General features: G+C 43.5%; 3 protein-coding genes and 1 pseudogene across 4 annotated transcripts; 2 read left to right on the top strand and 2 right to left on the bottom strand.

Annotated features, from left to right (window-relative positions):
- The first annotated feature begins 435 nt into the window (after nucleotides 1-435).
- Nucleotides 436-4,232, top strand: LOC124697782. Its single transcript, XM_047230322.1, has 4 exons — nucleotides 436-561; nucleotides 787-1,842; nucleotides 1,963-2,402; nucleotides 2,508-4,232. The coding sequence occupies exons 1-4, from the start codon at nucleotides 436-438 to the stop codon at nucleotides 3,940-3,942; spliced, it is 3,057 nt and encodes a 1,018-aa protein (XP_047086278.1). The 3' UTR covers nucleotides 3,943-4,232.
- A 4,082-nt stretch (nucleotides 4,233-8,314) lies between these two features.
- LOC124700952 lies at nucleotides 8,315-9,494 on the top strand. Of its 2 annotated transcripts, XM_047233020.1 has the most exons (3): nucleotides 8,315-8,678; nucleotides 8,788-8,931; nucleotides 9,040-9,494. In XM_047233020.1, the coding sequence occupies exons 1-3, from the start codon at nucleotides 8,650-8,652 to the stop codon at nucleotides 9,302-9,304; spliced, it is 438 nt and encodes a 145-aa protein (XP_047088976.1). In that variant the 5' UTR covers nucleotides 8,315-8,649; the 3' UTR covers nucleotides 9,305-9,494. The 2 variants fall into 2 exon arrangements, 1 of the variants encoding a protein (XP_047088976.1); XR_007001877.1 differs by having other exon boundaries at nucleotides 8,843-9,494.
- A 2,651-nt stretch (nucleotides 9,495-12,145) lies between these two features.
- Nucleotides 12,146-13,388, bottom strand: LOC124697781 (annotated as a pseudogene).
- Nucleotides 13,389-15,711: 2,323 nt separating this feature from the next.
- On the bottom strand, nucleotides 15,712-16,950 carry LOC124700951 (polygalacturonase ADPG2-like). Its single transcript, XM_047233019.1, has one exon. The coding sequence runs from the start codon at nucleotides 16,948-16,950 to the stop codon at nucleotides 15,712-15,714; it is 1,239 nt and encodes a 412-aa protein (XP_047088975.1).
- Nucleotides 16,951-21,347: the final 4,397 nt, after the last annotated feature.

The raw sequence follows: 21,347 nt of genomic DNA, 5'->3' as shown, positions 1-21,347 counted from the left end.
CGTACGGGAGAACGAAAAATCTTGCTAACTTTGACAATTAGAGCTCTTGACCCTTTTCATCCTTCCATGTTGGCAGTTGACACAACCTTTTTTCATTTAAATACTTTTGAAAAATATGTATTCACTGAAACATTGTTGCATTGCATCTTTCTAGACAGGGTTACAGCATCACTCAGTAGTAGAGGGAAGATGGAGAAATATAACAAGTTGAGTATAGAAGTGAGAAGAAACCGCAAAGTGGGAGATAGAATACTTTATCATGTAGTACTTGGCCCAGTCCATTAGTCGAGTCACTAGTACGAGTAAGATGCAGGAGCCCAACTGAAACCCGCACCAACCCAACCAAAAGCCCACATCTCCACTTCCGCATCTCCCATTCGATTCCGACACCACCGCATCTCGTCGTCGTCGGTCTTCCCCATCGCCGGCTGCGCGATGGAGCAGCCCCGCCCGTCGCCGCCGCCGACCCTCTCCGTGCAGGAGTGGGAGCACCTCCTCGACGACTTCTCCTCCCCGCCGCCCCGCCGCGACCGCTGGCTCCACCTCCCGCTCCTCGACCTCGCTCTCTCCTCCCTGCCCCGCCGCGACCTCCCCTCCCACCTCAAGCCCCTCCTCCTCTCCCTCATCGACGACCACCTCCTCCCGCCGCCCACCTCCGCCCTCCCTCTCCTCCTCTCCTCCCTCCTCTCCTTCCCCCCCGACCACCCGCTCCACGACCACCTCCTCCTCACCGTCACCTCCGCCTTCGCCTCCGCCCTCTCCGCGCCCCTCGCGTCCCCGGACCAGGACGCCCCGCCGCTCGCCGGCCTCGTCGACGCGCTCCTCGCCGCCGCCAACCGCCCCAACCACGCCACCGACCGCGCCGCGCGCGCCCTCGCCTGCGACGCGCTGCGGGCCCTCGACCACGCCCTGCCGGGCCTCCTCGCCGACGTGCTCGGCCACGCCTACGCGCTCGCCTCCGCCGAGCGCTCCCCCGCCGCGCAGTCCTACATCCTCCTGCTCGCCTCCGCCGCCCGCGCCGTCGTCCGCCTCGGCAGGCTCGGATCCCCCGCCTCCATCCTCGCCGTCTCCGGCCCGCCCACCCCGTTCTCCGTGCCGGCGCACCTCCTCTCGCCCTCGCCACCCGCCTCCACAACCGCCCGCCCGTCCGACCAGAACGTGCGGGAGATACGGAAGGTGCTGGCCCTGATCATGGAGCGGCCGCAGGTGCTGACCCCCGCCGCGGCCATGGAGGTCGCAGCGGTCGTCGCCGAGGTGGCATCCGCGGTGCTCAAGTGGGCGCCAGCCATCGCGGCGCAGGTCAAGGTGCAGTTTGGCGGGATGGCGTACTCGTCCAGCCCGCTGCTGCTGCACTCGTTGCTCATGCTCTTCGTGCAGTTTCCCGGAGCGTTCGGGGCCGATGATGAGCGCAAGATGGCGCGCCGCCTTGCGCTGGCCGCCTGCGAGGCGCACCGGCCGCTCCTGGTGCGCTTGCTCGCTCTGCATTGGCTGCTTGGTTCCAATAGGTTCAGAGTTTCGGTGCCTGGACTCACCCGATGGTTCTACCCTGGAATGTTCGACCCCCTCGCTCTCAAGGCCAAGAAGCTAGATTGCCTTGGCTTTGCTGCTTCTAGCGTTGACACTGATAAGGTTGGAGGAGGCCAGCACACAACTGAGCTCATCGATGATGGCCTAGTCAGCGTTTCGGCCTTCAGGTGGCTCCCGCCATGGAGTACCGAGACGGGTGTTGCATTCCGAGCGCTGCACATGGTTTTGGTTGGTGCTGCCCCTCACAGCGCCAATCACACAGGTGGCTCCGGAGCTGGTGAGCTCCTGAATTCTACTACCTTCCACCATTTTCAGGTAGAATTTTATTGACATAGTCAATGATAGGCACACACATCAACTTGCAAAGGACTCTCATTCCATCCCACCCAAGTAAAATGTAGTGATTCCTAAGTTTTCGTGTCTTTCTTTTTGCAGGCTATGTTGGTTGATATGGCATCACAACATCGGAGTTTAGTCCCAGTGATCGCTGATTTCATCAACCGCCTGCTAGCATGCACCACACATCGGTGGCTGGGGGAACAGTTGCTTCGAACCATTGATGAGTCCCTGCTTCCGAGGCTTGAACCGGGCTACCAGCTTGCGTCTTACTACCCTCTTTTTGAGAAAATTGCACAGAATGAGGCAGTCCCTCAGCTCCGCCTAATCGAATTGCTCACCAAGCAGATGGTTTCTCTTGCCAAGACGCATGACCCGGACACAGAACTGAAGTCCTGGTCTCAGGGTAGCAAGGTTGTGGGTATTTGTCGCATCATGCTGAAGCACCATCACAGCTCCCATATATTCCTTCCCCTCTCCCACCTACTTGTGCGCACCATCGAGTCATTCCCAGACCTAGAGATCAGGGACCACGCAAGGTATCTTCGTCTTCTTATTAATCACGCAAATAGAATTCTGACATTACTTGGTTTGTGTTATCTGTTTCTTTATTGCATTCTTACCTCTTTAAATGATTCGCCTAGGATATGTTTGCGGATGTTATCTTGCATTCCTGGCAAAAAACTGAGGAATCTCATGGAAATTGGAGAGCAGCCCACACCCTCGCATCCGGGTTCCATGTTTGATGTCCCATCACCACATCCTTCTCAAGATCCTAATAGCATGCCTAGTTTGGCATCATACATTCATCTTGAAAGAGTTGTGCCGTTGGTTGTGAAGCAGTCATGGGCCCTCACATTGCCTAATTTCAGTGTCCAGAGCAGAGCATCTGGCCACATTCTAAGTATACAGGATGTGACTGCCACTCCCCCAGAGCAAGAAAAGCCACCACAACCTACCATGGAGAGAATTGGCTATACACAGGAAACACTACGCGTGATGGATTCAAGGGGGGCTGAAACTTTGGAAATCCTTAGAAGGCACTTTTCATGCATTCCTGACTACCTGCACTCATCTGGTTTCAAGATCAAAATGCATTGCACGTTTAGATTTGATTCAGAGCCATTTAACACTGCTTGGGGATCTGATTCAGCTGTTTCATGTCCTGAAGGGGAAGATGAGTTGCCTGCCCTTTATGCAGTGACAATTACCTTCTCATCCAGTGCACAGTTTGGGAAGGTTCCCTCATGTCATGTGCCTTTCCTTTTGGGTGAGCCTCCAAGTTCCGGTGTGGACATTGTCCCTGTAGATAACTGCCACCAGGAAGAATCAAGTTACCGTGCATCGGTGCTGATAGAACTGGAGCCTCGAGAGCCGTCACCTGGTCTTATTGATGTTGAGATCGCAGCAAATACAGAGAACTGCCAAGTTGTATCTGGTTCTCTTCAGCCGATTACAGTTGGCATCGAGGACATGTTTTTGAAGGCTAGCTTACCTCCCGATACTCCGGAAGATGGTATAGCTGAATATTACCAGGACCTGTTTCATGCTCTATGGGAGGCCTGTAACAGTTCCTCTAACACAGGCCGTGAGACCTTCCCTTTGAGTGGAGGGAAAGGGTTAGCTGCAATTAGTGGAACCCGCTCTGTTAAGCTTCTTGAGGTGACTCCAAAGGTTTTGATTGGAGCTGTTGAGAGATACCTTGCTCCTTTTGTTGTCAGTGTCGCTGGGAATTCACTCATCACCATTCTAAGGGGTAATGGAGTCATTAAAAATGTTGTATGGGAAGAAAGTGACTCAAATGGTACTGTTGGTGCTGATGCATTGGTCCCATACTCCATGGAGAACAATCTCCAGCTTCAGCACATTGATGATGACGAAATCGGGATTGGTCTGGCAAGGTATGCTCATATAAGCAAGAGAGATATGGGTGTCGTGCGTGTTCTGATATTCCTGCCACCTAGGTATCACCTCCTCTTCTTAATGGAAGTAGGCTACTCCTCCACACTGGTCAGGATAAGAACAGACCATTGGCCATGCTTGGCATATGTTGATGAATATTTGGAAGCATTGCTTTAACAGGGAAGGTCTTGGCCAAGAGTTTTCAGTTTTGTACCTTATGTAAGATTAAAGAGCATACTAGTGTGAGATAGTGTGTTTCTTTTCATTTTTGGGGGGTTTCTTTTTCTGTATTGTACCATGAGCGTTGGAGCATCATTCTTTTTGCGGGTTCAGAAGTGTAATTTCCAGGGGAGAGGGCAGTTTTGTTCATTGATCATCATCAAGAATATGCAATTGTTTATACCCTTTTATTAAGTTCCCATTATATGCTATTTCCACCAGCTATGTAAATCTGAGGTTTTCTTTCATGTCGATTTGTGAAAAGACAAAAGAGCAACTTGTGGTAATCAATGTTCATTTGCAACAAATTTGTGAGCATGCAGTCTTGACTCTTGAGCATCCAAGCCTTATACATTGTCAACATATTGATTTACTAGGTAGTTCAGTAAACAAGATACGGCTTCATATCAGCATGCTCCAGCCTTATACATTGTTTATTTCCTACAAACCGAACCCTTTACATTGTATTTAAGTACATGGTGTTTGAACTTTGTACAAAATGATAAGAACACTAGTATCGATATTATACTGGAATTGCATATCCTCCTGTCCTTTAATTCTGGTGTTTGACCTTCTGAAGTCTAAGATCATAAGATGCTTCTAGCTTCTGTAGTTAGCTAGGAGAGAGTAGGTAGCTGAATTCTTGGCCTGTACATCTTTATATTTAATGGACTGCGTAAGGGTATAAAAACCACGTGGATTCTTTCTCAGTAACTTCCTCATGCTGTCCAGTTGCACATCTAGTGCAAGTTTGTGCTGCAGACAGATCAATCAGAGTTTAAGTTTAAGGTACAGCTGAACATTTTCTACCTGTCCTCTCCAGATTTTCTTTAACTTCTAAAGCTGTTTTTGTTTGTTGAAAAATGTACTAAGCTGTTATGTTGTTCTATGGAAATCAGGACTGCTGGATACTAATGTCATTGTGGAAATAGTTAATGGTCTAGCAGCAATTATTTGGCACCATTCTTATCTTCTTCAATACTCCCTCCGTATCATATTACTCTGCATACAAGGTTTGGTCAAACTCAAGCTTTGTAATCTTTGATCAATTATCCAAGATAAAATATCAATATATACATAATCAAATGTAAATGATGTGACAGTACATTGCATTATGGTACTAATGATATTATTTTTATTTTCTGAATAATAATATACTTTTAAATAAAATTAGTCAAATTTGGTAAAGTTGACTTTGACCAACCCTTATATGTGGAGTAGTATGAAACAGAGGGAGTACTTGTAAGGTTCACTAATAAAAAAATATATTTCGAATTTGTTGGCAATGTATTTGTAGAAAAAATATCCTTAGATCAGGTGGACAGATCAGTTTGATTATGAACTACGGCAAGCAGTGGCTAAATATCAGTATGATCAGGCGGCCTAGACTGCTTGCCATTAAATGACGTAGAGCAGAGTGCTCTATTGTTTCGTCATCTTGTCAATCCACCAGATGTATGATGCCCTTCATATTCTGCATCAATGCAACATACTTGGATGCTTAGTTTCTTCTTCCGTTGATAAGCATGTGTAGAGCTTCTGAGAACAGGCTTAGGGTTGTGCACTCTATCCTTCTCCTGCTGTTATATTTGAAGCTTGTGAGTGTGACCCTGTTTGACCAAGTTTTCTTCATCTGAACTTTGTGTAGCTGTTTTCTTGATTAATATTTTAAATGAAGTCAATATTAAGTTTTCGCCACCATAATACTTCCTTGAACCCTGACTCTCTTAGTTGTTTGTTAAGATTGGACTAATATCTGCTGCACATGTGATTCTCAAGGTGTTTTGTCATCTAGATTTGCATTCTTTGATATTTAATATCTCTTTGCTAAGCTGTGCATGCAAACCCAAGAAGCTTCATTTTCTCAAGGTTTGTTGCTTTTTCTACAGCATGTTAATAAAACAGCAGTTGGTCCACTGTGGAATCTTTCTATTCTTACAGTTCTCCTACATAGTTTAAGATGGTGCACCGTACAAACCCTAGCTTCTCTCGCTCGCTCTTCACGTGCTGCCTCCTCCCGCCCCGCTCCCTCTTCACCCTCACTAATGCTGCTACTCTGCCTCACTCCTGTCTCCACCCCGTGCTCCTCCTGCACCCTCCTTGCCTCCTCTTGTGCCCCTAGTCTCCCCTGCGTTTGTACTGTAGTTTCCTAATTTTTGTTGAGCTAGTTTTTTCCTTTAGTCGTTTAATGTGAGAAAAGCAGCTCTAAGCCAGGTGGCACGACCACCTGTACCATTCTTGTGCATATTTTTTTATATCATTTCTTCAAAAGCTATCAAACTTCTCAGTTGCCGATGATGCCATAACTGCCATATCTCTCACTATCATGGTGATTCCAATTTCAATTTGCATATTTGTGCTCCTAACATGGTAAGCACAGGGCACGTTGCCTGCTTGTGTTAATACTTGATGAAGTATATGCAAGTTTTCTACACAGTTTTCCTCAGGTTGGTTCAGGAGTTGGCCCGCTCTGAAAAAAATGTGTGCTTTGGATATAATTATGGTTAATTAGTAACATATTATAGCTTATTTGTTTGGAACTTGTCCAATCGATGTTAATAATCCTTATCCTGCATCAAGCAATTGTTGTACAGTACATAATGTTTGATTTTCTCAGGAGAGGAATTCTTCATAGCAACGTGTTTTCTTGATCAAACCATGAGACCCGCGGTAGTGACACGAGATAACACTAAAAGGTAAGTAACGAAGTCTAATTAATCTTTCTTCCCATAGAACTATCAATGATAACCAACTGGTTTGATGCATAGCAGTATTACATGTTCATATATGGCTCAAATTTGTAAGCACTTTACTTTAGGTATTTAAGCTCTGGGACATTATAGGATCATATTCCTTCGCTATCCATTTTTCTATGTTCACACAGACATGCATTAATATTTGATTGTGTGGCTGTTTCTTGACTTCATATGCGTCAATCTGGGGTTGGTTTGTGACTTCATGTGCTTTATATTCCGTTGTGACAGTTTCTTACTGTTTGGGACAGATTGTTGCATTGCCTGACATATATGTATTCATTTCTTCAAGGCTTTAAGTCTGGTTAGCACAACATATAAAGAAACTCTTATCATACATTGATGATCATATTTGACATCTCTTAATCACTCACAGGATACAGATGCTCATATCCATGAATTTTAAGCTAATTAAAGAGTTTCAGATTCTGCAGAAAAGGATTCAAGGGTTCTGTGTAAAAAGTTGCATGGCAGCATCAACAGGTAACTTGCAAAAAAAATCTGGTTAGACAGAATATTTATTCTTAGAGGTGATAAATTACCGGTGATGACATGGATTTTATCTAAATTTTATCATGACGCCCTTATGACCTTTCTCCTCAGTGATTCTCTCACATCAAAGATTTATTTCCACTGCTTTTAGTGCTGAAGGTAAATAACTATACCTGGCTTTCATATAATCGAGTACTTGCTCTATTTCCTGCATGCACATTGGCTGAAACTTCTGTACTGGTGAAAAATGTATGTTTTCTCCTCAAGTTCAGCGTAGCACGTGTGGTCCTAGCATGAGCAATACAGCCTTGCATATATATTGCATAATAAGTTAATAACCACATGGTGAGAAATATTGCAATGGAGTCGATGCCAACCTGGTGAACATTGAAAAAAAATTCTTCGATTCTACTTTCGTATGTTGTAGCCGTGCCAGTTAGGGCTGGGCATTCGGTTAGACCGAACCGGTCGGTTCTTCGGGTTATTGACAAATTTGGTTTCTTGAAATTAAGGACCGATCGGTCTTCTAGAAAACAACTACGTCAGGTATTCGGTCTCCCACAAATTCGTTTTGGTCTCGGTTTTAACTGAAGTGATCAATATCCTTCACGGCGGCAATTGAGGCATGGAATTTTTGTCTCTGATTGCTCTCTGTGCAGCTAGATGCGGATCAAAGATGGAAGCTGCAACCTTGCACTCGCTATTGGAGGTTGGTGCCGCTGTCTCGCCTGCCGTGAAGAGAGAAAGAAAAGGATGCTGAAGGACACGAAGGAGTGAGAGGAAGGAGATGGTTTCTGGAGCCAGGATGGAGAGAGATATGGGGTGAAGATATGGTGTCTGATGGCATAATAGTTGGATGAATCCATTGTGATTTTCACAGTTTGAAACAGTAACTTTAAACGTGTCTACCTCAAAACAAAGACGTTCATTTAGGTAGTTGACTGCAAAACAAGTTTGGTAAAATTATGCTCAAGATTATAATTTCTAAAAATCTTTGGAAAACTTGCTTGCTGCTTGTGGTTGCCGGTGATGGGAGTCTGGAGTTGAGGTGTGGTATGACTGATGCTGCCAGTATTGGTGTTTTGGACAGAGCACAATTACTCTAGAGAAAGGGAAAGCAGATGTTAGCAAGGTTCATGAGTGCACCTGGCAGTGAAAAAAAGAGCATAGTTATGCGTAACACGACGGCTCTTCTAACCTGAATGAACACAGTACACACAAAAGAGGCCACCAGTAACAGACATGTATTCTTTATGAAGGAAAGTAGGAAATCATGATTCGCTACATGCTTTGATGGAAACATTGATGTGCGCCAAATACTTGGCTGCTCTTATTGTAATTTGTAATTGTGAATAGAAAGATTTTCTCAACTTTCCAGTATTCGGTGGTGACCATCAAGAAGGTGCAGCAGCGTCGACAAATGGAGTTCCTTCTGTATCCGCTGGGCAGGTAAGCTATTGTAGTTAGTACTAGAGATGACCGGAGATTTCTTACAGTTTGTTCAGTCTCTTTGGCAAGAGCGGCATACTGAATGTTATCTATGTTGGCCTTTTTTCAGGTTTCCTATCCCAGAAGAGGTTAGAACCCTGTTGAACTGTTTGCTGGTTCGTCAGCGATTGATGTACCGACAACGGTGTCTGAACACCAAGCCGGAGTGCTGGCAAGGAAGGTGCCGTGGGGACCATGTACCTGAGTGGGAGAGGTGGGAGCAGCTTCGAAGCAGTCTATTTTTGAGATACAATTAGTGTGAGCAGATGTGCTTTCGCCAAAAAACAACTCCTGACAAATGGAACTTTGCGCTTATGTACAGAGTCCTGTGCTACATATCACAATGGAGCTATTATTTCTGCTGTGCCATGTCCTCTTTGATTGTTTGGAGGCTGACCTCCAGGAGGGTTTGCAACTTGCCCTTCGATGGTCTCATCTGCCGGCTCGTTTGGAGTGTGACAGCAGCGATGCTACCAGGGCTGCTTCGCCTGACAGTTCTGTTCATTTTCATCAGATTCATCAAATCCGGAAGCTTGTTGGAGAAAGGAATTTTGTGGGTAGGAATTTGTCTAGCTGTGAAAATATAACATTCAGTTTGACTGACATCTTGTTTGTGATTTCGATTTGTGAATTAAGTGATTTGTGTAAAGTGTAAACATCCCACTTGGATGCTGGTTGAATCATATGAGGATGATAGTTCGTGTTAGGGCCTCTTTGGATTGCAGGAATTTAGAAACGTAGGAACAGAAAAAAAAAACAAAGGATTGAGCTACCACATATGGTGAATTCATATAGGATTTGGAAACACATGAATATTTTGAGTGTCTTTGGATGGTGCACATGAATCAAACACAGGAATTTCATAGGATTGAGGAGAGAGTAGAGACAGACATAGTGTAAGTGTATTGGACTTCTTTGAGGTAAAATGAGGTTTGAGCTCATGTTGACATTCCTATGGAATAGGGGCATAAGAATGGATTGCATATGCATTTGGTAGCACCAATCCAATGACCCAAGGGCATTCCGTCGGAAAAATTCCTTATGATTTAAATCTTACAAAATTCTTATGAGAATCATACAATCCAAGGAGGCTCTAACAGTGGGCAACTCGTTATTGATGTTTCCCATAACTCCATGAGTGCACTTATAAGTAGCCTGCCTTGGATTTTTTTTTATGCTGAGCAACTTCTAGAGGCATACTTGTCACTTTTTTGTTCATGTCAAATTTCAAACTTCAAGTTGTGTTGGGAGAAGCAGCTTCGTGGCGACTAATTAAACAATATTTTATAATGAATAAACAACTTGGCGACTTAACATCCACACACAACGATCCCAAAGAGTAAATAGGCGATGAGAACATCGCTGAAGGCGAGGACCCTTTTTTCATATATGAAAACCTCGGGACACATATTTCTTCTTAAAGTAGGCTTTTGCCCTGCTATATTAATATAGCAACCATACTGATACAATAGTTCTAAACAAAAGAAAATTCTGGGACAACATCAACAACATGATCAAAAAGAAAAGAAATGAAGGCAATGGCGAAGCGACAAAAACGATGATGACATGTAACCGTTGCTCCCTCGGTCTTTGATCCACCACTCTCCCCAAGCACCCCAAAGTGCCTCGTGCCAAGCAACCCCTTCAAGAATGGAAACACCGTCGACACCGCCCTCAGTCATTATCAAAGTACAACTAATCCTCTCACCCCCCCCTCCAAGGGATAAGTTATAAGTGAGTCCTATATCAAAACTAACACAATATGCTTCGATATTGGACCACAATAAGTTATATTTTCCATACACAATGTTATCAGTAGTAGAGCCAGCTAGTTATGGAGGCTGAGCAAGGTGTTGCCACACAACGATGGTTTGCATGAGAAAACATTTTTTTGAAAGTGGGGGCAAAAGGTTTGCCACCATTCATTAATTAAGGAGAAAGTGTCTTGACAAGACAAAGTTTTGGACCAAATAAACACAAAAGGATTACTCTCCCATTATTACAAAACTAAAGCACTTTGCTCCCGAGGCTACCCAAAGTTTAGCCTCGGCTTTAATGATGTCAAGGAGCATGGTAGGGGGGGGGGGGACTTGTGGTTGAAGACTCTAGCATTTCGCTCCTTTCAAATGGTCCAAGTAACGAACATGGTAAGGAAGGTCATAGCCTTCCGGTTTGCCATTGCGTCCTTTAACATCTTCGCCCACCAATCCAAAAGGGTGAGATCACCCGTCCATTCATGGGTGCAAATGGAGGGGATGCCAATCCAACACTTCACTAAACCCCAAAGGCGTTTGGAGTAGCAGCAATGGGAGAAGAGGTGAGCTGCCGTTTCTTGAGTTTGCTTGCATAGTGGGCACAAACCGCAATTTTTCCTACCCCTCCTCTCGAGATGGTCCGCCGTCCAAATCCTATTTTGGAGTGCCAACCAAGCAAAGAACTTAATTTTGGGAGGGGCCCAAGCCTTCCAAACAATCTTGTTCATATTGGTAGTCATGGCGCCAAAGAATTGCGCATTGTAGGCCGCGATAGAGGAGTATTCTCCGTTCGAAGTGGTGTTCCAAATTATGCTATCGTCAATATGCTCAACGAGTTGGATTCGTTGGAGAAGCGTCCAAAGGCGGATGTACTCATGTATGTGTTGGACGGTGAGGCTTGTGTCCATCCTAATTTTTTCCACCCAAGCGTTGGCAAGTAAATCTTGATTGACCTTCCATTTATTCCTTGGATATCTCATAAATGAGCGGGGCAACATCCTTGGGCTTCAATCCATTGAGCCAAGGGGAGTCCCAAAAGTTTGCGATCTTTCCATTCCCAATGGTAATGGTAGTGGAGGCGTAGAAGAGGTCCATGTCAATCTCATCACATGGGTTGCCCAAGCCAACCCAAGCTTGGTTGGATGTGTCCACTCGAACCAAGGCCACCTCAACCGGAGAGCTCTCACAAATTTCTCTATGTGAAGAATGCCTAAGCCACCAAGCTTCTTTGGCCTACAAACCGCCTCCCAATTGCATTATATTTGTTTATATAACCTATTTTCTTATATTTGTTCTTATGGAGTTTTATCGGAGGAGCCGAGGTCATAGGGAGATAGATTTGCTGCTACCCCTAAAGCTCAAAATATAATTGAGCTTTCTAGTTTTATGGAGGAGGATATGATGACATCTAATACATTTAGTTAAAAAACTTGTCGCAGTAGTAAGTCGACAGTAAGCTTCAAGTTTCAAACATAGTTGCATTTATGAAAATAATTACTTCAAATAAATTGACAAATAATAAATACACTCACATATGCACTTTATTGAATGATGTTAGCATAAACCCTCATGAAAAAAAATCTTTGACCTATGTATCCATTAAATTCCTAGTTCTTTTTCGATTCATGCACATTTTTATCTACATGTTTCATACAAAAGTCTACTATCACCTATCTAGTTGTTGCCTTTGCAAGGTGATGGTACAACATTTCCAGATTTTGTCCATTTAGCATTCTGGCAGGTGCTTTCGGTGTCACCATTGCCACCCTCTAACTTCAATTCAATGTTCTCAAGGGTTATGCCAGAGCACGGTGCATTTTTGCTGCAACTCAACTTGATGGCATCCTTGGAAGTGGTAGTCCCTCTAATGTTCTTGAACACGATATTGCTAATCTCCACTGCTGACTCTTGGTTCTTGCATGTCTTAGCTGAGTCGCAGTAGTTCTGGTCAATAATAATTGGATTTTGAACATTGTCCATGATAATGTTCTGAAATATGATATCCTTCGCGAACCCACTTCCGCCCTGCCATGTCTTGATTCGGGCACCGTTGGTCGTGCCATATAATTGCACCGAGTCAATTGTAATGCCGGAAACCTCCGCTCTAGAGTTGTCATCTCCCAAACTTCCAATGCTGATGCCATGTCCGGGACCACACACGACTTTGGTGACATGAAGATTCTGAGTTCCATCCTCAATCGACATACAGTCATCTCCGGTCTTGATGATACACTCTCTAACTTGCACATCTTTGGAGCGCGTGATGTGGATGCCATCGGTGTTCGGGCTTGTGCTGGGCGCCGTGATAGACATGCGGGTTAATTGCACGTTGGTGCAATCCTCTATCGACATATGGATCTGTTGGCTGTCGACAATTTTCAGGTTGTCCACCTTCAGGTTGTCGCATAGGTGAAATGTCAAAGCAGTGGGAGCTTGTGTGCATGGCAAAGCTTCATTGGTCTTGCATGAGTTCTTCCACCAAATCTGGGCATTGCCGTTGATTTTGCCGCCACCGGTGACGTACAGTGAGACCGGAGATTCCTTGGAACATGATCCAGTGCCTGATGTTGTTTTCAGTCCAGTCTGACCGGCTCGGAGGAGCTACCAGCGTGCCTTTTACGGTGAAGACGACTGTGGATTTGCATGGGCCAGAAAGAGTGGTGGACTTGGTGAGGTAGCTCTTGCCCTTAGGAACGAGCAGCACGACTGGCCGGGAAGAGGAGCACGCCGCGCTCCACGCCTTTGCCAAGGCCTGCGTGTCGTCGTGCTTCCCGTCGCCCCGAGCGCCATAGTTTTCGATGCTAAACACAACGGAGGTGTCCTCAGGCTGTTCCACTGAGCTAGCATCGCAGACGGACAGCAAGAGCAGCGCGAGCAGGGGAGACCACACGAGCTTAGCACTCGTTGACGACGCCATTAATTTGGAGTGAGAATGAACCGGAGAAGCCTTGTGATTTACTTTGGTTTCGATGGGAGGAGAAGAGTTGGGCGAGTGATGGATGGATGACTGCCAAGGGGCACAGGCGAGGCGTATATATAGGTGCGGCGTATGTTGCTTGGCTGGGAAGGAGTTAGGCTAGGCAGCTCGACGCGTGTGTTTGGGTGCGTAGTGCTTTGCTGCAACTTGTATCACCATGCTTTGTCTCCATGTATGGCCAGGAGATAAATGTGGCACAATTCTCAGAGTGCTGCATGTTTCTCACGACAGAAATCTCGCTCTCGTTCGATCTTCCTCCCAGGTAACTCCATGCACAATACACTGATGCACGTGCTTCTACTTCCTAAACGTTTAGTTGGTAATGTAGACAAAGGGAACGGCAATCCATGCATGGACCTGTGTGCATCCATCTTCAGTGTGGCTGATCATTGGCAGATCGATTGACGCAGCGATCACCAATCACTCGCCCTCTTTATTTCCATAGATCTGTAGTACAAACCACTTCGTCCTGAACAGGAAAAAGGCAGTTAATCAAAAGGTTTAGGTATCGCGTGCAGGCGTTCGTTCGCATCACCAGCAGATGCTGTTGGTAGTCTGGTTGAAGCACGGGGCCATGGCGGCCAGTTTACTCATCCTCCACGGCAGTTAACCTGGACGTGACACGTTGCCCGTCGTTTGCACATACTGACACAAGCTAGGACAGGGCGGCTACTAAATTGATCGAAGCCGTTCGATCTATGCATATGTACCATTAACTTGGATGACTAGTACGTACTAGGTGGTACTAGTACTACGTTAATTGATCACGGTTTGGTCTGGTAATTCGGGGAACTTGATCACCACATGCTTCCTGCGTCCGTAGCTTGCACAAGCGTTTTACCGAACTGGGTATGCCTTCGGCTGGCAAGCGAGCCTCGAGTTTGGCGAAATGCCACACCCGGAACTTTTCCTTACATTAAAGGTGATCATAGTAACGCCCAAATCATAATTTCAGTTATCTCTACTTCGATGCTCTACGTGTCGAATTGGACTCTCAGAAAATTTAGATTTAGCAGAACCAAAATTTCTTTATGGCATGGTAATTTTCTTTTGCAAAAATGGCATGAATTGACGAGGGCGAACTTATAAATCCTACTACCTCTGTCTATGAATTGATGTCTAAGATTTGTTAAATTTGGATATATCTAGATACCATTTAGTGTCTAGATACATCCAAATTTAGACAAATCGCAGACATATATTTATAGATGGAGGGAGTAATAAATTTTGAACATTTTTTTAAAACTTTTGCTAAGTGCATTGTTGAGATCTGGAACAATACAAAAAAAATCATGCATGTATTTATTTTATGAGAAATTTACGGTGTTAGGAAGTTAAATTAGGTCTTATACTTTGGAATAAAGGGATTAAATCGGTTAGCAAAAGATATATTACCATGGCCAACCCACCTTGGCCTGATTTACCCGGATCAACTCAGCTTATTTCAAGCATTGAAAAGTGCTTTTTTTTGTCACGCGCCAAAACCAACAATTGAAAAAAAATCATTTGATTATTTTCCCTTAAAGGGTAAAACATAGTCCATGAAATTTAATTCAAATATCATCTCATTGCAAACATGAAAAATATTAACTTCTTGTGGTAGACAATACTAAGTGGAGTTTATTGAGAAAAACAATTTTTTCTTTCCTTTCACCCAAACTACAACTGGCAAAAACCAACAAGGATAATTTTAGGTAATGAGGGAACCTGCCTCTGGTTAGCTTATATTTTCTTTATTATAGATAATGTGCCTTTTTTCCATCACATTAATTATGAAAATTTAGGCCAGTAAAAAATAACTCCCACTTTTTGAATTGTCAAGCATCCAACCCCCCAAAAAAAAATGAACGGAAAATGTTCACGAGACCTACACTAGAGGTATCTTCTTGGTTTTTCCCTTAGTTCTTGCTTGGACACCAATTACCCATCTCGGATCACTAGTGCTTCTACTTGCACAATGAGTGCTTTTACTCGTAGAAATTTTCTCTTGTTTTATAGAGCAAGATATGTTGATATTGACTACATTTAGTTTAGAAACATCTCGATGCATCAAATCGAAAGTATGCTTGAAGTGTGAAGTAAATTTGCATTTCAATATATTGATTAATGACAAATACACTCATAGATCCAATGAATTGAATGATGTTAGCATAACCACAAATAAAAACATGTGACCCATGTATCTACAAAATGGCTAGTTCTTCCTTGATTCATGCACATTCTATATACATTTTCACGCGAACTTATACTATGGTTAGCACATCTAGTTGTTGCCTTTGCAAGGCGATGGCACAACATTTCCAGATTTTCTCCATTTTGCATTCTGGCATGTGCTTTCGGTGTCACCCTTGCCACCCTCTAATTTCAACTCGATGTTCTCCAGGGAAATATCGGAGCACGGGGCGATTTTGTTGCAACTCAACTTGATGGCATCGTTGGAAGTGGTAGTCCCTCTAATGTTCTTGAAGATGATGTTGCTGATCTCCACTGCCGATTCTTGATCCTTGCATGGCTTAGCAGAGTCGCAGTAGTTCTGGTCAATAATAATTGGGTTTTGCACGTTGTCCATGATAATGTTCTGAAATATGATATCCTTCGCGAACCCACTTCCACCCTGCCATGTCTTGATTCGGGCACCGTTAGTTGTGCCATATAACTGTACCGAGTCAACTGTAATACCAGAAACCTCGGCTCTGGAGTTATCGTCTCCCAAGCTTCCAATGCTGATGCCATGTCCGGGACCACACACGACTTTAGTCACATGAAGATTGTGAGTTCCATCCTCAATTGACATGCAGTCATCTCCGGTCTTGATGACGCAGTCTCTAACTTGCACATCTTTGGAGCGTGTGATGTGGATGCCATCGGTGTTCGGGCTCGTGCCGGGCGCCGTGATAGATAGGCGGGTTAATTGCACATCGGTGCAATCCTCTACCGACATGTGGATCTGTTGGCTATTGACAATTTTCAGGTAGTCCACCTTCAGATTATCGCATAGGTGAAACGTCAAAGCAGTCGGAGCCTGTGTGCACGGTAGAGCTTCGTTGGTCTTGCATGAGTTCTTCCACCAAACCTCGCCGTTGCCGTTGATAACACCACCACCGGTGACTGTGAGACCGGAGATTCCTTGGAACATGATCCAGTGGCTGATGTTGTCGTCACTCCAGTCAGACCGGCTCGGAGGGGCCACCAGCGTGCCTTTTACCATGAAGACGACGGTGGATTTGCATGGGCCAGAAAGAGTGGTGGACTTGAGCAAGTAGTTCTTGCCCTTCGGAACGAGCAGGGCGGCCGGCCGGGAAGAGGAGCACGCCGCGCTCCACGCCTTGGCCAGGGCCTGCGTGTCGTCATGCTTCCCGTCGCCCCGGGCCCCATAGTTTTCGATGCTGAACACAACGGAGGTGCCCTCAGGCTCTTTCACTGAACTAGCATCGCAGACGGACAGCAAGAGCAGCGCGATCAGGGGAGACCACAAGAGCTTAGCAGTCGTTGCCGACGCCATTAATTTGGACTGAGAAAGAACCGGAGAAGCCTTGTGGTTTACTTTGGTTTCGATGGGAGAAGAAGAGTTGGGTGAGTGATGGATCGATGGGCACCGGCGAGGCGTATTTTATAGGTGCTTGGCTGAGGAGGAGTTAGGCAGCTCGACGTACGCGTGTTTTTGGGTGCGAAGTGCTAGCTCCAGATTGGCGCATTGCTGCAGTTTGCATCACCATGCTATGCGTGTTTGGTCTCTCGCCATGTAAGGCCAGGAGATAAATGTGGCACAATTCGCAGAGAGTTGCATGTTTCCCACGGCAAAAATCTCGCTCGTTCAATCTCCCTCCCAGCCTCCCAGGTAACTCCATGCTCAATGCACTGATGCACGTGCTTCTTCTTCTTCATCTTCCTCAACGTTTCGTTGATAACGTACACAATGCGAAGTGCAATCCATGCATGGACCTTGATTCATCAGATGGCACATGTGCATCCATCCACCAGCCACTCAGCCTTTTTTATTTCCAGAACACGAAAAGGCATTCAGTTAGCAAAAGGTTTAGGTAGCGCACGTCGTGCTGCTGTACGTTTGCATCACCAGCAGAGGCTGTTGGAGTGTTGGTAGTCTGGTTGAAGCTAATTAATCTAACCTGGACGTGACACGTTGCGCGTCGTTTGCACGTACGCACGTACTGACCGAAGCTACACAAACTCTAATATAGGCCATGGCGGCTACTAATTGATCGAAGCCGTTCGATCCATGCATATGTACCATTAACTTGGATTACTAGTACTAGATGGTAGGACTCCGTTAATTTGTCACGTTTTGATCTGGTAATTGATCTTTGAAACCGTACAATCGACTCAGTAAAATTCGGGGAACTTGATGCTTTCTGTGCCTGTAGCTACAGGGTATGCCTTCAGCTGGCACGCGAGCCTGGAGTTTGGCGAAATTAATGCTATGCCGGGAACTTTTCCTTACCTTAAAGGTGATCATACTAACGCCCAAATCATAATTTTAGTTCTGTCTTCTTAGAAGCTCTGCGTGTCGACTTGGACTGACAGGGAATTCTCAGAAAATTTGGATTTAGCAGAACCAAAATTTCTTTTTGGCTTGATTTTTTTTGCAAAAATGGCTTGAATTGATGAGGGCGAACTTATAAAATCCTAAATACATTTTGAACATGTTTTTTGAAACTTCTGCTAGGTGCATTGTTGAGCTGCAAAACAATACAAAAAATTCATGCATGTATGTATTTTCTGAAAAAATTACGGTGTTAGGCAGTTTAATTACGCATTATATATGTCTAGCCTGCGCCTCCTCTCCTCCTCACATCAAGAAATCAGTGGTAAGGAGTTTATGTGAGAAATTCAAAATGACAGAGCCTGAAGAAGTGAAGATGCACACACTGATGATGTGCCAGCTCAACCAGCATGCAAGAAGCAACAGCCTCTCCTAGTCCTAGAAAGAAAGATGATAATAAATCACAGAAGAAGAGCACGATAGAAGTAATGCCATTGGTGCATTTCTTTTTCCAGCTCAGTATCAGGAATCCTTTTGGTCCTTTTTATTTTCTTGTACGTTTCCAGTACTTTATGGATAATTGTAAACATGCTTTTTATATGCTGCTTGAACTGCTCAAGTTATCTGTTGTGGACCTTATATATAGTAGTGCCATGTATGCACTGCTATGTCAAGAACTGGTTGCTTGCCTGTGAATTGTCACTGTGTTTTCCTGCCTTAAAACTATCAGAAAGCATAAAATCTGCTTGAAAGTTCTAATTTTGAACGTAAGAGGATTAATTGATTAAAAAATCCAACTGAGTGGACGCTTACATTTGAAAAAATTCCTGAGAGTGGTTGTCATGTTGTCTGTTTCCAAGAGTTTAAGAGAGAGCATGTGGATTTGATTTTGCTTAGACCGTTCTGCCAAAGAAACTTTGGCACATTTGCTTTTGTGCCATCTATTGGTCGATCGGGAAGCATTATCACTATTTGGGACAACACAGTTTTTACTGGTCATACAAGTGTTTCATAATAGATATGCTCTTTCGTTAGAATTGCACTCCACCAAGTCTGATATATATTGGACTTCGACAAATATCTATGCGCCATATCAGAATGATCAACAATTAGAGTATCTTCAATGGATACACAATATTCACATCTCCGCAGATGAAAATTGGCTACTACTAAGGTTTTTTAATCTCATCAGGTCACCACAAGACAGGAATAGGCCAGAGGGCAATGTCAATGATATGTTACTGTTAAATGAAGCCATTAGTGACATTGGTTTGGTAGATATTCCTCTTAAAGGCAGAAGGTTCACTTGGAGTAATATGCAAAATAATCATCTACTTCAGAGGCTTGATGGTCGACTAATTTTTAAAATACAATGGCTCTTCCTGTAGCAATGACAATTTCAGACAATGTTTAATGTGTCCTCTCAATTGAGATGTCCGTTCCTAAATTCTCTTTGTTCAGGTTTGAGAACAAATTGCTAGACATGGAAATTTTTCTGCCACTGATTGAAACTGCATGGACTCACTCCCACACTATGCAGATGCAACTAAGAGGATTTAACTAAATTTAAGTTGTTGAGGAAGGTTTTAAATAAATGGCCTAGGAAACTATCCTCTATCAAGGAAGACACTGGAGATCTCAATCCCCTCATCAATTGCCCTTATGGATGTCATTGAGAATTTAGATTTATCTGACATGGAGAGAGGGTTTCTATTAGCTCTGAAGAACCACTTGGTAGTGCTCCTGAATCAAAAATTAGCATATTGGAAGCAGCAGCTTAAAATTAAATGGTAACTCTGGAGACGAAAATTCAAAACATTCCATACCATGGCAACTAGCTAGAGAAGGAGAAATCATATTGAATCTTTAGCCAAGACAGATGGCCGAATTGCAAGTGAACATGCAGAGAAAGCTGATTTGCTGCTTCATGCTTACAAGGTGAGATTAGGGAAGATTGACTCCTCTACACCTATTGGCAATTTTCCACGGGACTGCTGCACAATGATATTGATACGTCTTTTCTTGAAGCTTCTATTACACATGAATAAATAGATGCAGTGATAAATGATTCCCGAGTAATAAATCTCTGTATCGAGATGGATTAACCCTTGGTATGTTATAAAAAATCTCTTAGTTTGCAAGTGCACCTATTTTTTGAACCAGCAACAAGCCAACAACTGTACTATTGTCATTTTCTTCCAATAGATTATTGAATCTGTGAAAAATTCCCCAATTTTCATTAGCAGGTCCATACAATGGACCGATGACTTACACTATACAGGAAAAGGCAAACCTTGTCGAAAATAGTGGGTTTAGTTAAAATGCAAGTTTTCTAATGGACGCCCTAAAATTTCCTAGTAGATTTCATGTTTCATTTTGTCCACAAAATTTTATTTGAGAAATTTGCAGAAGTTCTTTTATACAACACATGAAACCAAGTGCGTTCAACACGAGCATATAATAATAATAATCATACATATGCTAACTAGGATCTACGACTAAAACACATATAGGAAAAATTACACCAGTTTTGGATCGGATTACACTTGGCTAATTGATGTGAGAAAATAGAAAGTTTGCATGAGGTACTAAACAAATTTGAAATTTTTTCTTGACGAGTGGTGCAATGCAATACGCCCTTTATTCTAGATTTTTCCTCAAAAACAAAATACACCTTATATCTAGAAACATAGGGAGTAAATAAAATGATATTTCAATGCCAAGTGCAGATATGCACATGATGCGAACTTATTATTGAACTTGCAAGGTACATTTACTTATATGTCAATGGTTCTATTAATAATGAAGAAATTTTCTATAATTATACTTACCTAATAATATAATCTTACATGATCCCTGTAATAATATTTGAGGATATTAAAATATATACACAAACAAACGTACATGCACACAAATACATATTTATACAATATAATTTATGCTACCATACAGTCAAGCAAGAAGGTTTATTACAGAAACACAGCCAAACTAAATTTAGTGGTATAAATGAAAATATACAACAAATAATTTTTTTGTTAATTATGGGTTAAATATGTGGCCCAAATAATAGAAAATTGTACCCATGAGAACTAGCTTTATGAGAATATTTATAATAAGTATAAAAGTTAGTATAAAATACATTTTAGTTTGCCCTGCATCCAGAATTAATCTGGACCGAGCTTGGGTGATCAAGTGAAAAAGATATTTCATAATAGATCATGTTTGACATGAGATTATAAAGTACATGCTAAGTGCCATTTGTAGGATCATTTGGAAAATTCGCAATAGAGCATGTCTCAACACATACTGGATTATACCGTTTGTTGAGCTAATTTTTTATGTTAAAGTATTTTAAATACTTGGCATGTCTTCATAAAAATAGACTAGAAAATTTCGAT

This window comes from Lolium rigidum, chromosome 3 (assembly GCF_022539505.1).
Source record: "Lolium rigidum isolate FL_2022 chromosome 3, APGP_CSIRO_Lrig_0.1, whole genome shotgun sequence".
In the NCBI taxonomy this organism is placed as follows: Eukaryota; Viridiplantae; Streptophyta; class Magnoliopsida; order Poales; family Poaceae; genus Lolium; species Lolium rigidum.
The sequence above is the reverse complement of the archived record's forward strand: the minus strand, read 5'-3'. Positions and strand labels throughout refer to the sequence as shown.

Excerpts from the sequence above, each read along its gene's own strand:
- LOC124700952 (XM_047233020.1), top strand. The coding sequence starts at position 8,650 with ATGGAGTTCCTTCTGTATCCGCTGGGCAG. Across the intron at positions 8,679-8,787 it reads CTTCTGTATCCGCTGGGCAG|GTTTCCTATCCCAGAAGAGG; the intron begins GTAAGCTATTGT and ends GCCTTTTTTCAG. Across the intron at positions 8,932-9,039 it reads CATGTACCTGAGTGGGAGAG|AGTCCTGTGCTACATATCAC; the intron begins GTGGGAGCAGCT and ends GCTTATGTACAG.
- LOC124700951 (XM_047233019.1), bottom strand. The coding sequence starts at position 16,950 with ATGGCGTCGGCAACGACTGCTAAGCTCTTGTGGTCTCCCCTGATCGCG.
- LOC124697782 (XM_047230322.1), top strand. The coding sequence starts at position 436 with ATGGAGCAGCCCCGCCCGTCGCCGCCGCCGACCCTCTCCGTGCAGGAG. Across the intron at positions 562-786 it reads ACCTCCCGCTCCTCGACCTC|GACGCCCCGCCGCTCGCCGG; the intron begins GCTCTCTCCTCC and ends TCCCCGGACCAG. Across the intron at positions 2,403-2,507 it reads GAGATCAGGGACCACGCAAG|GATATGTTTGCGGATGTTAT; the intron begins GTATCTTCGTCT and ends TGATTCGCCTAG.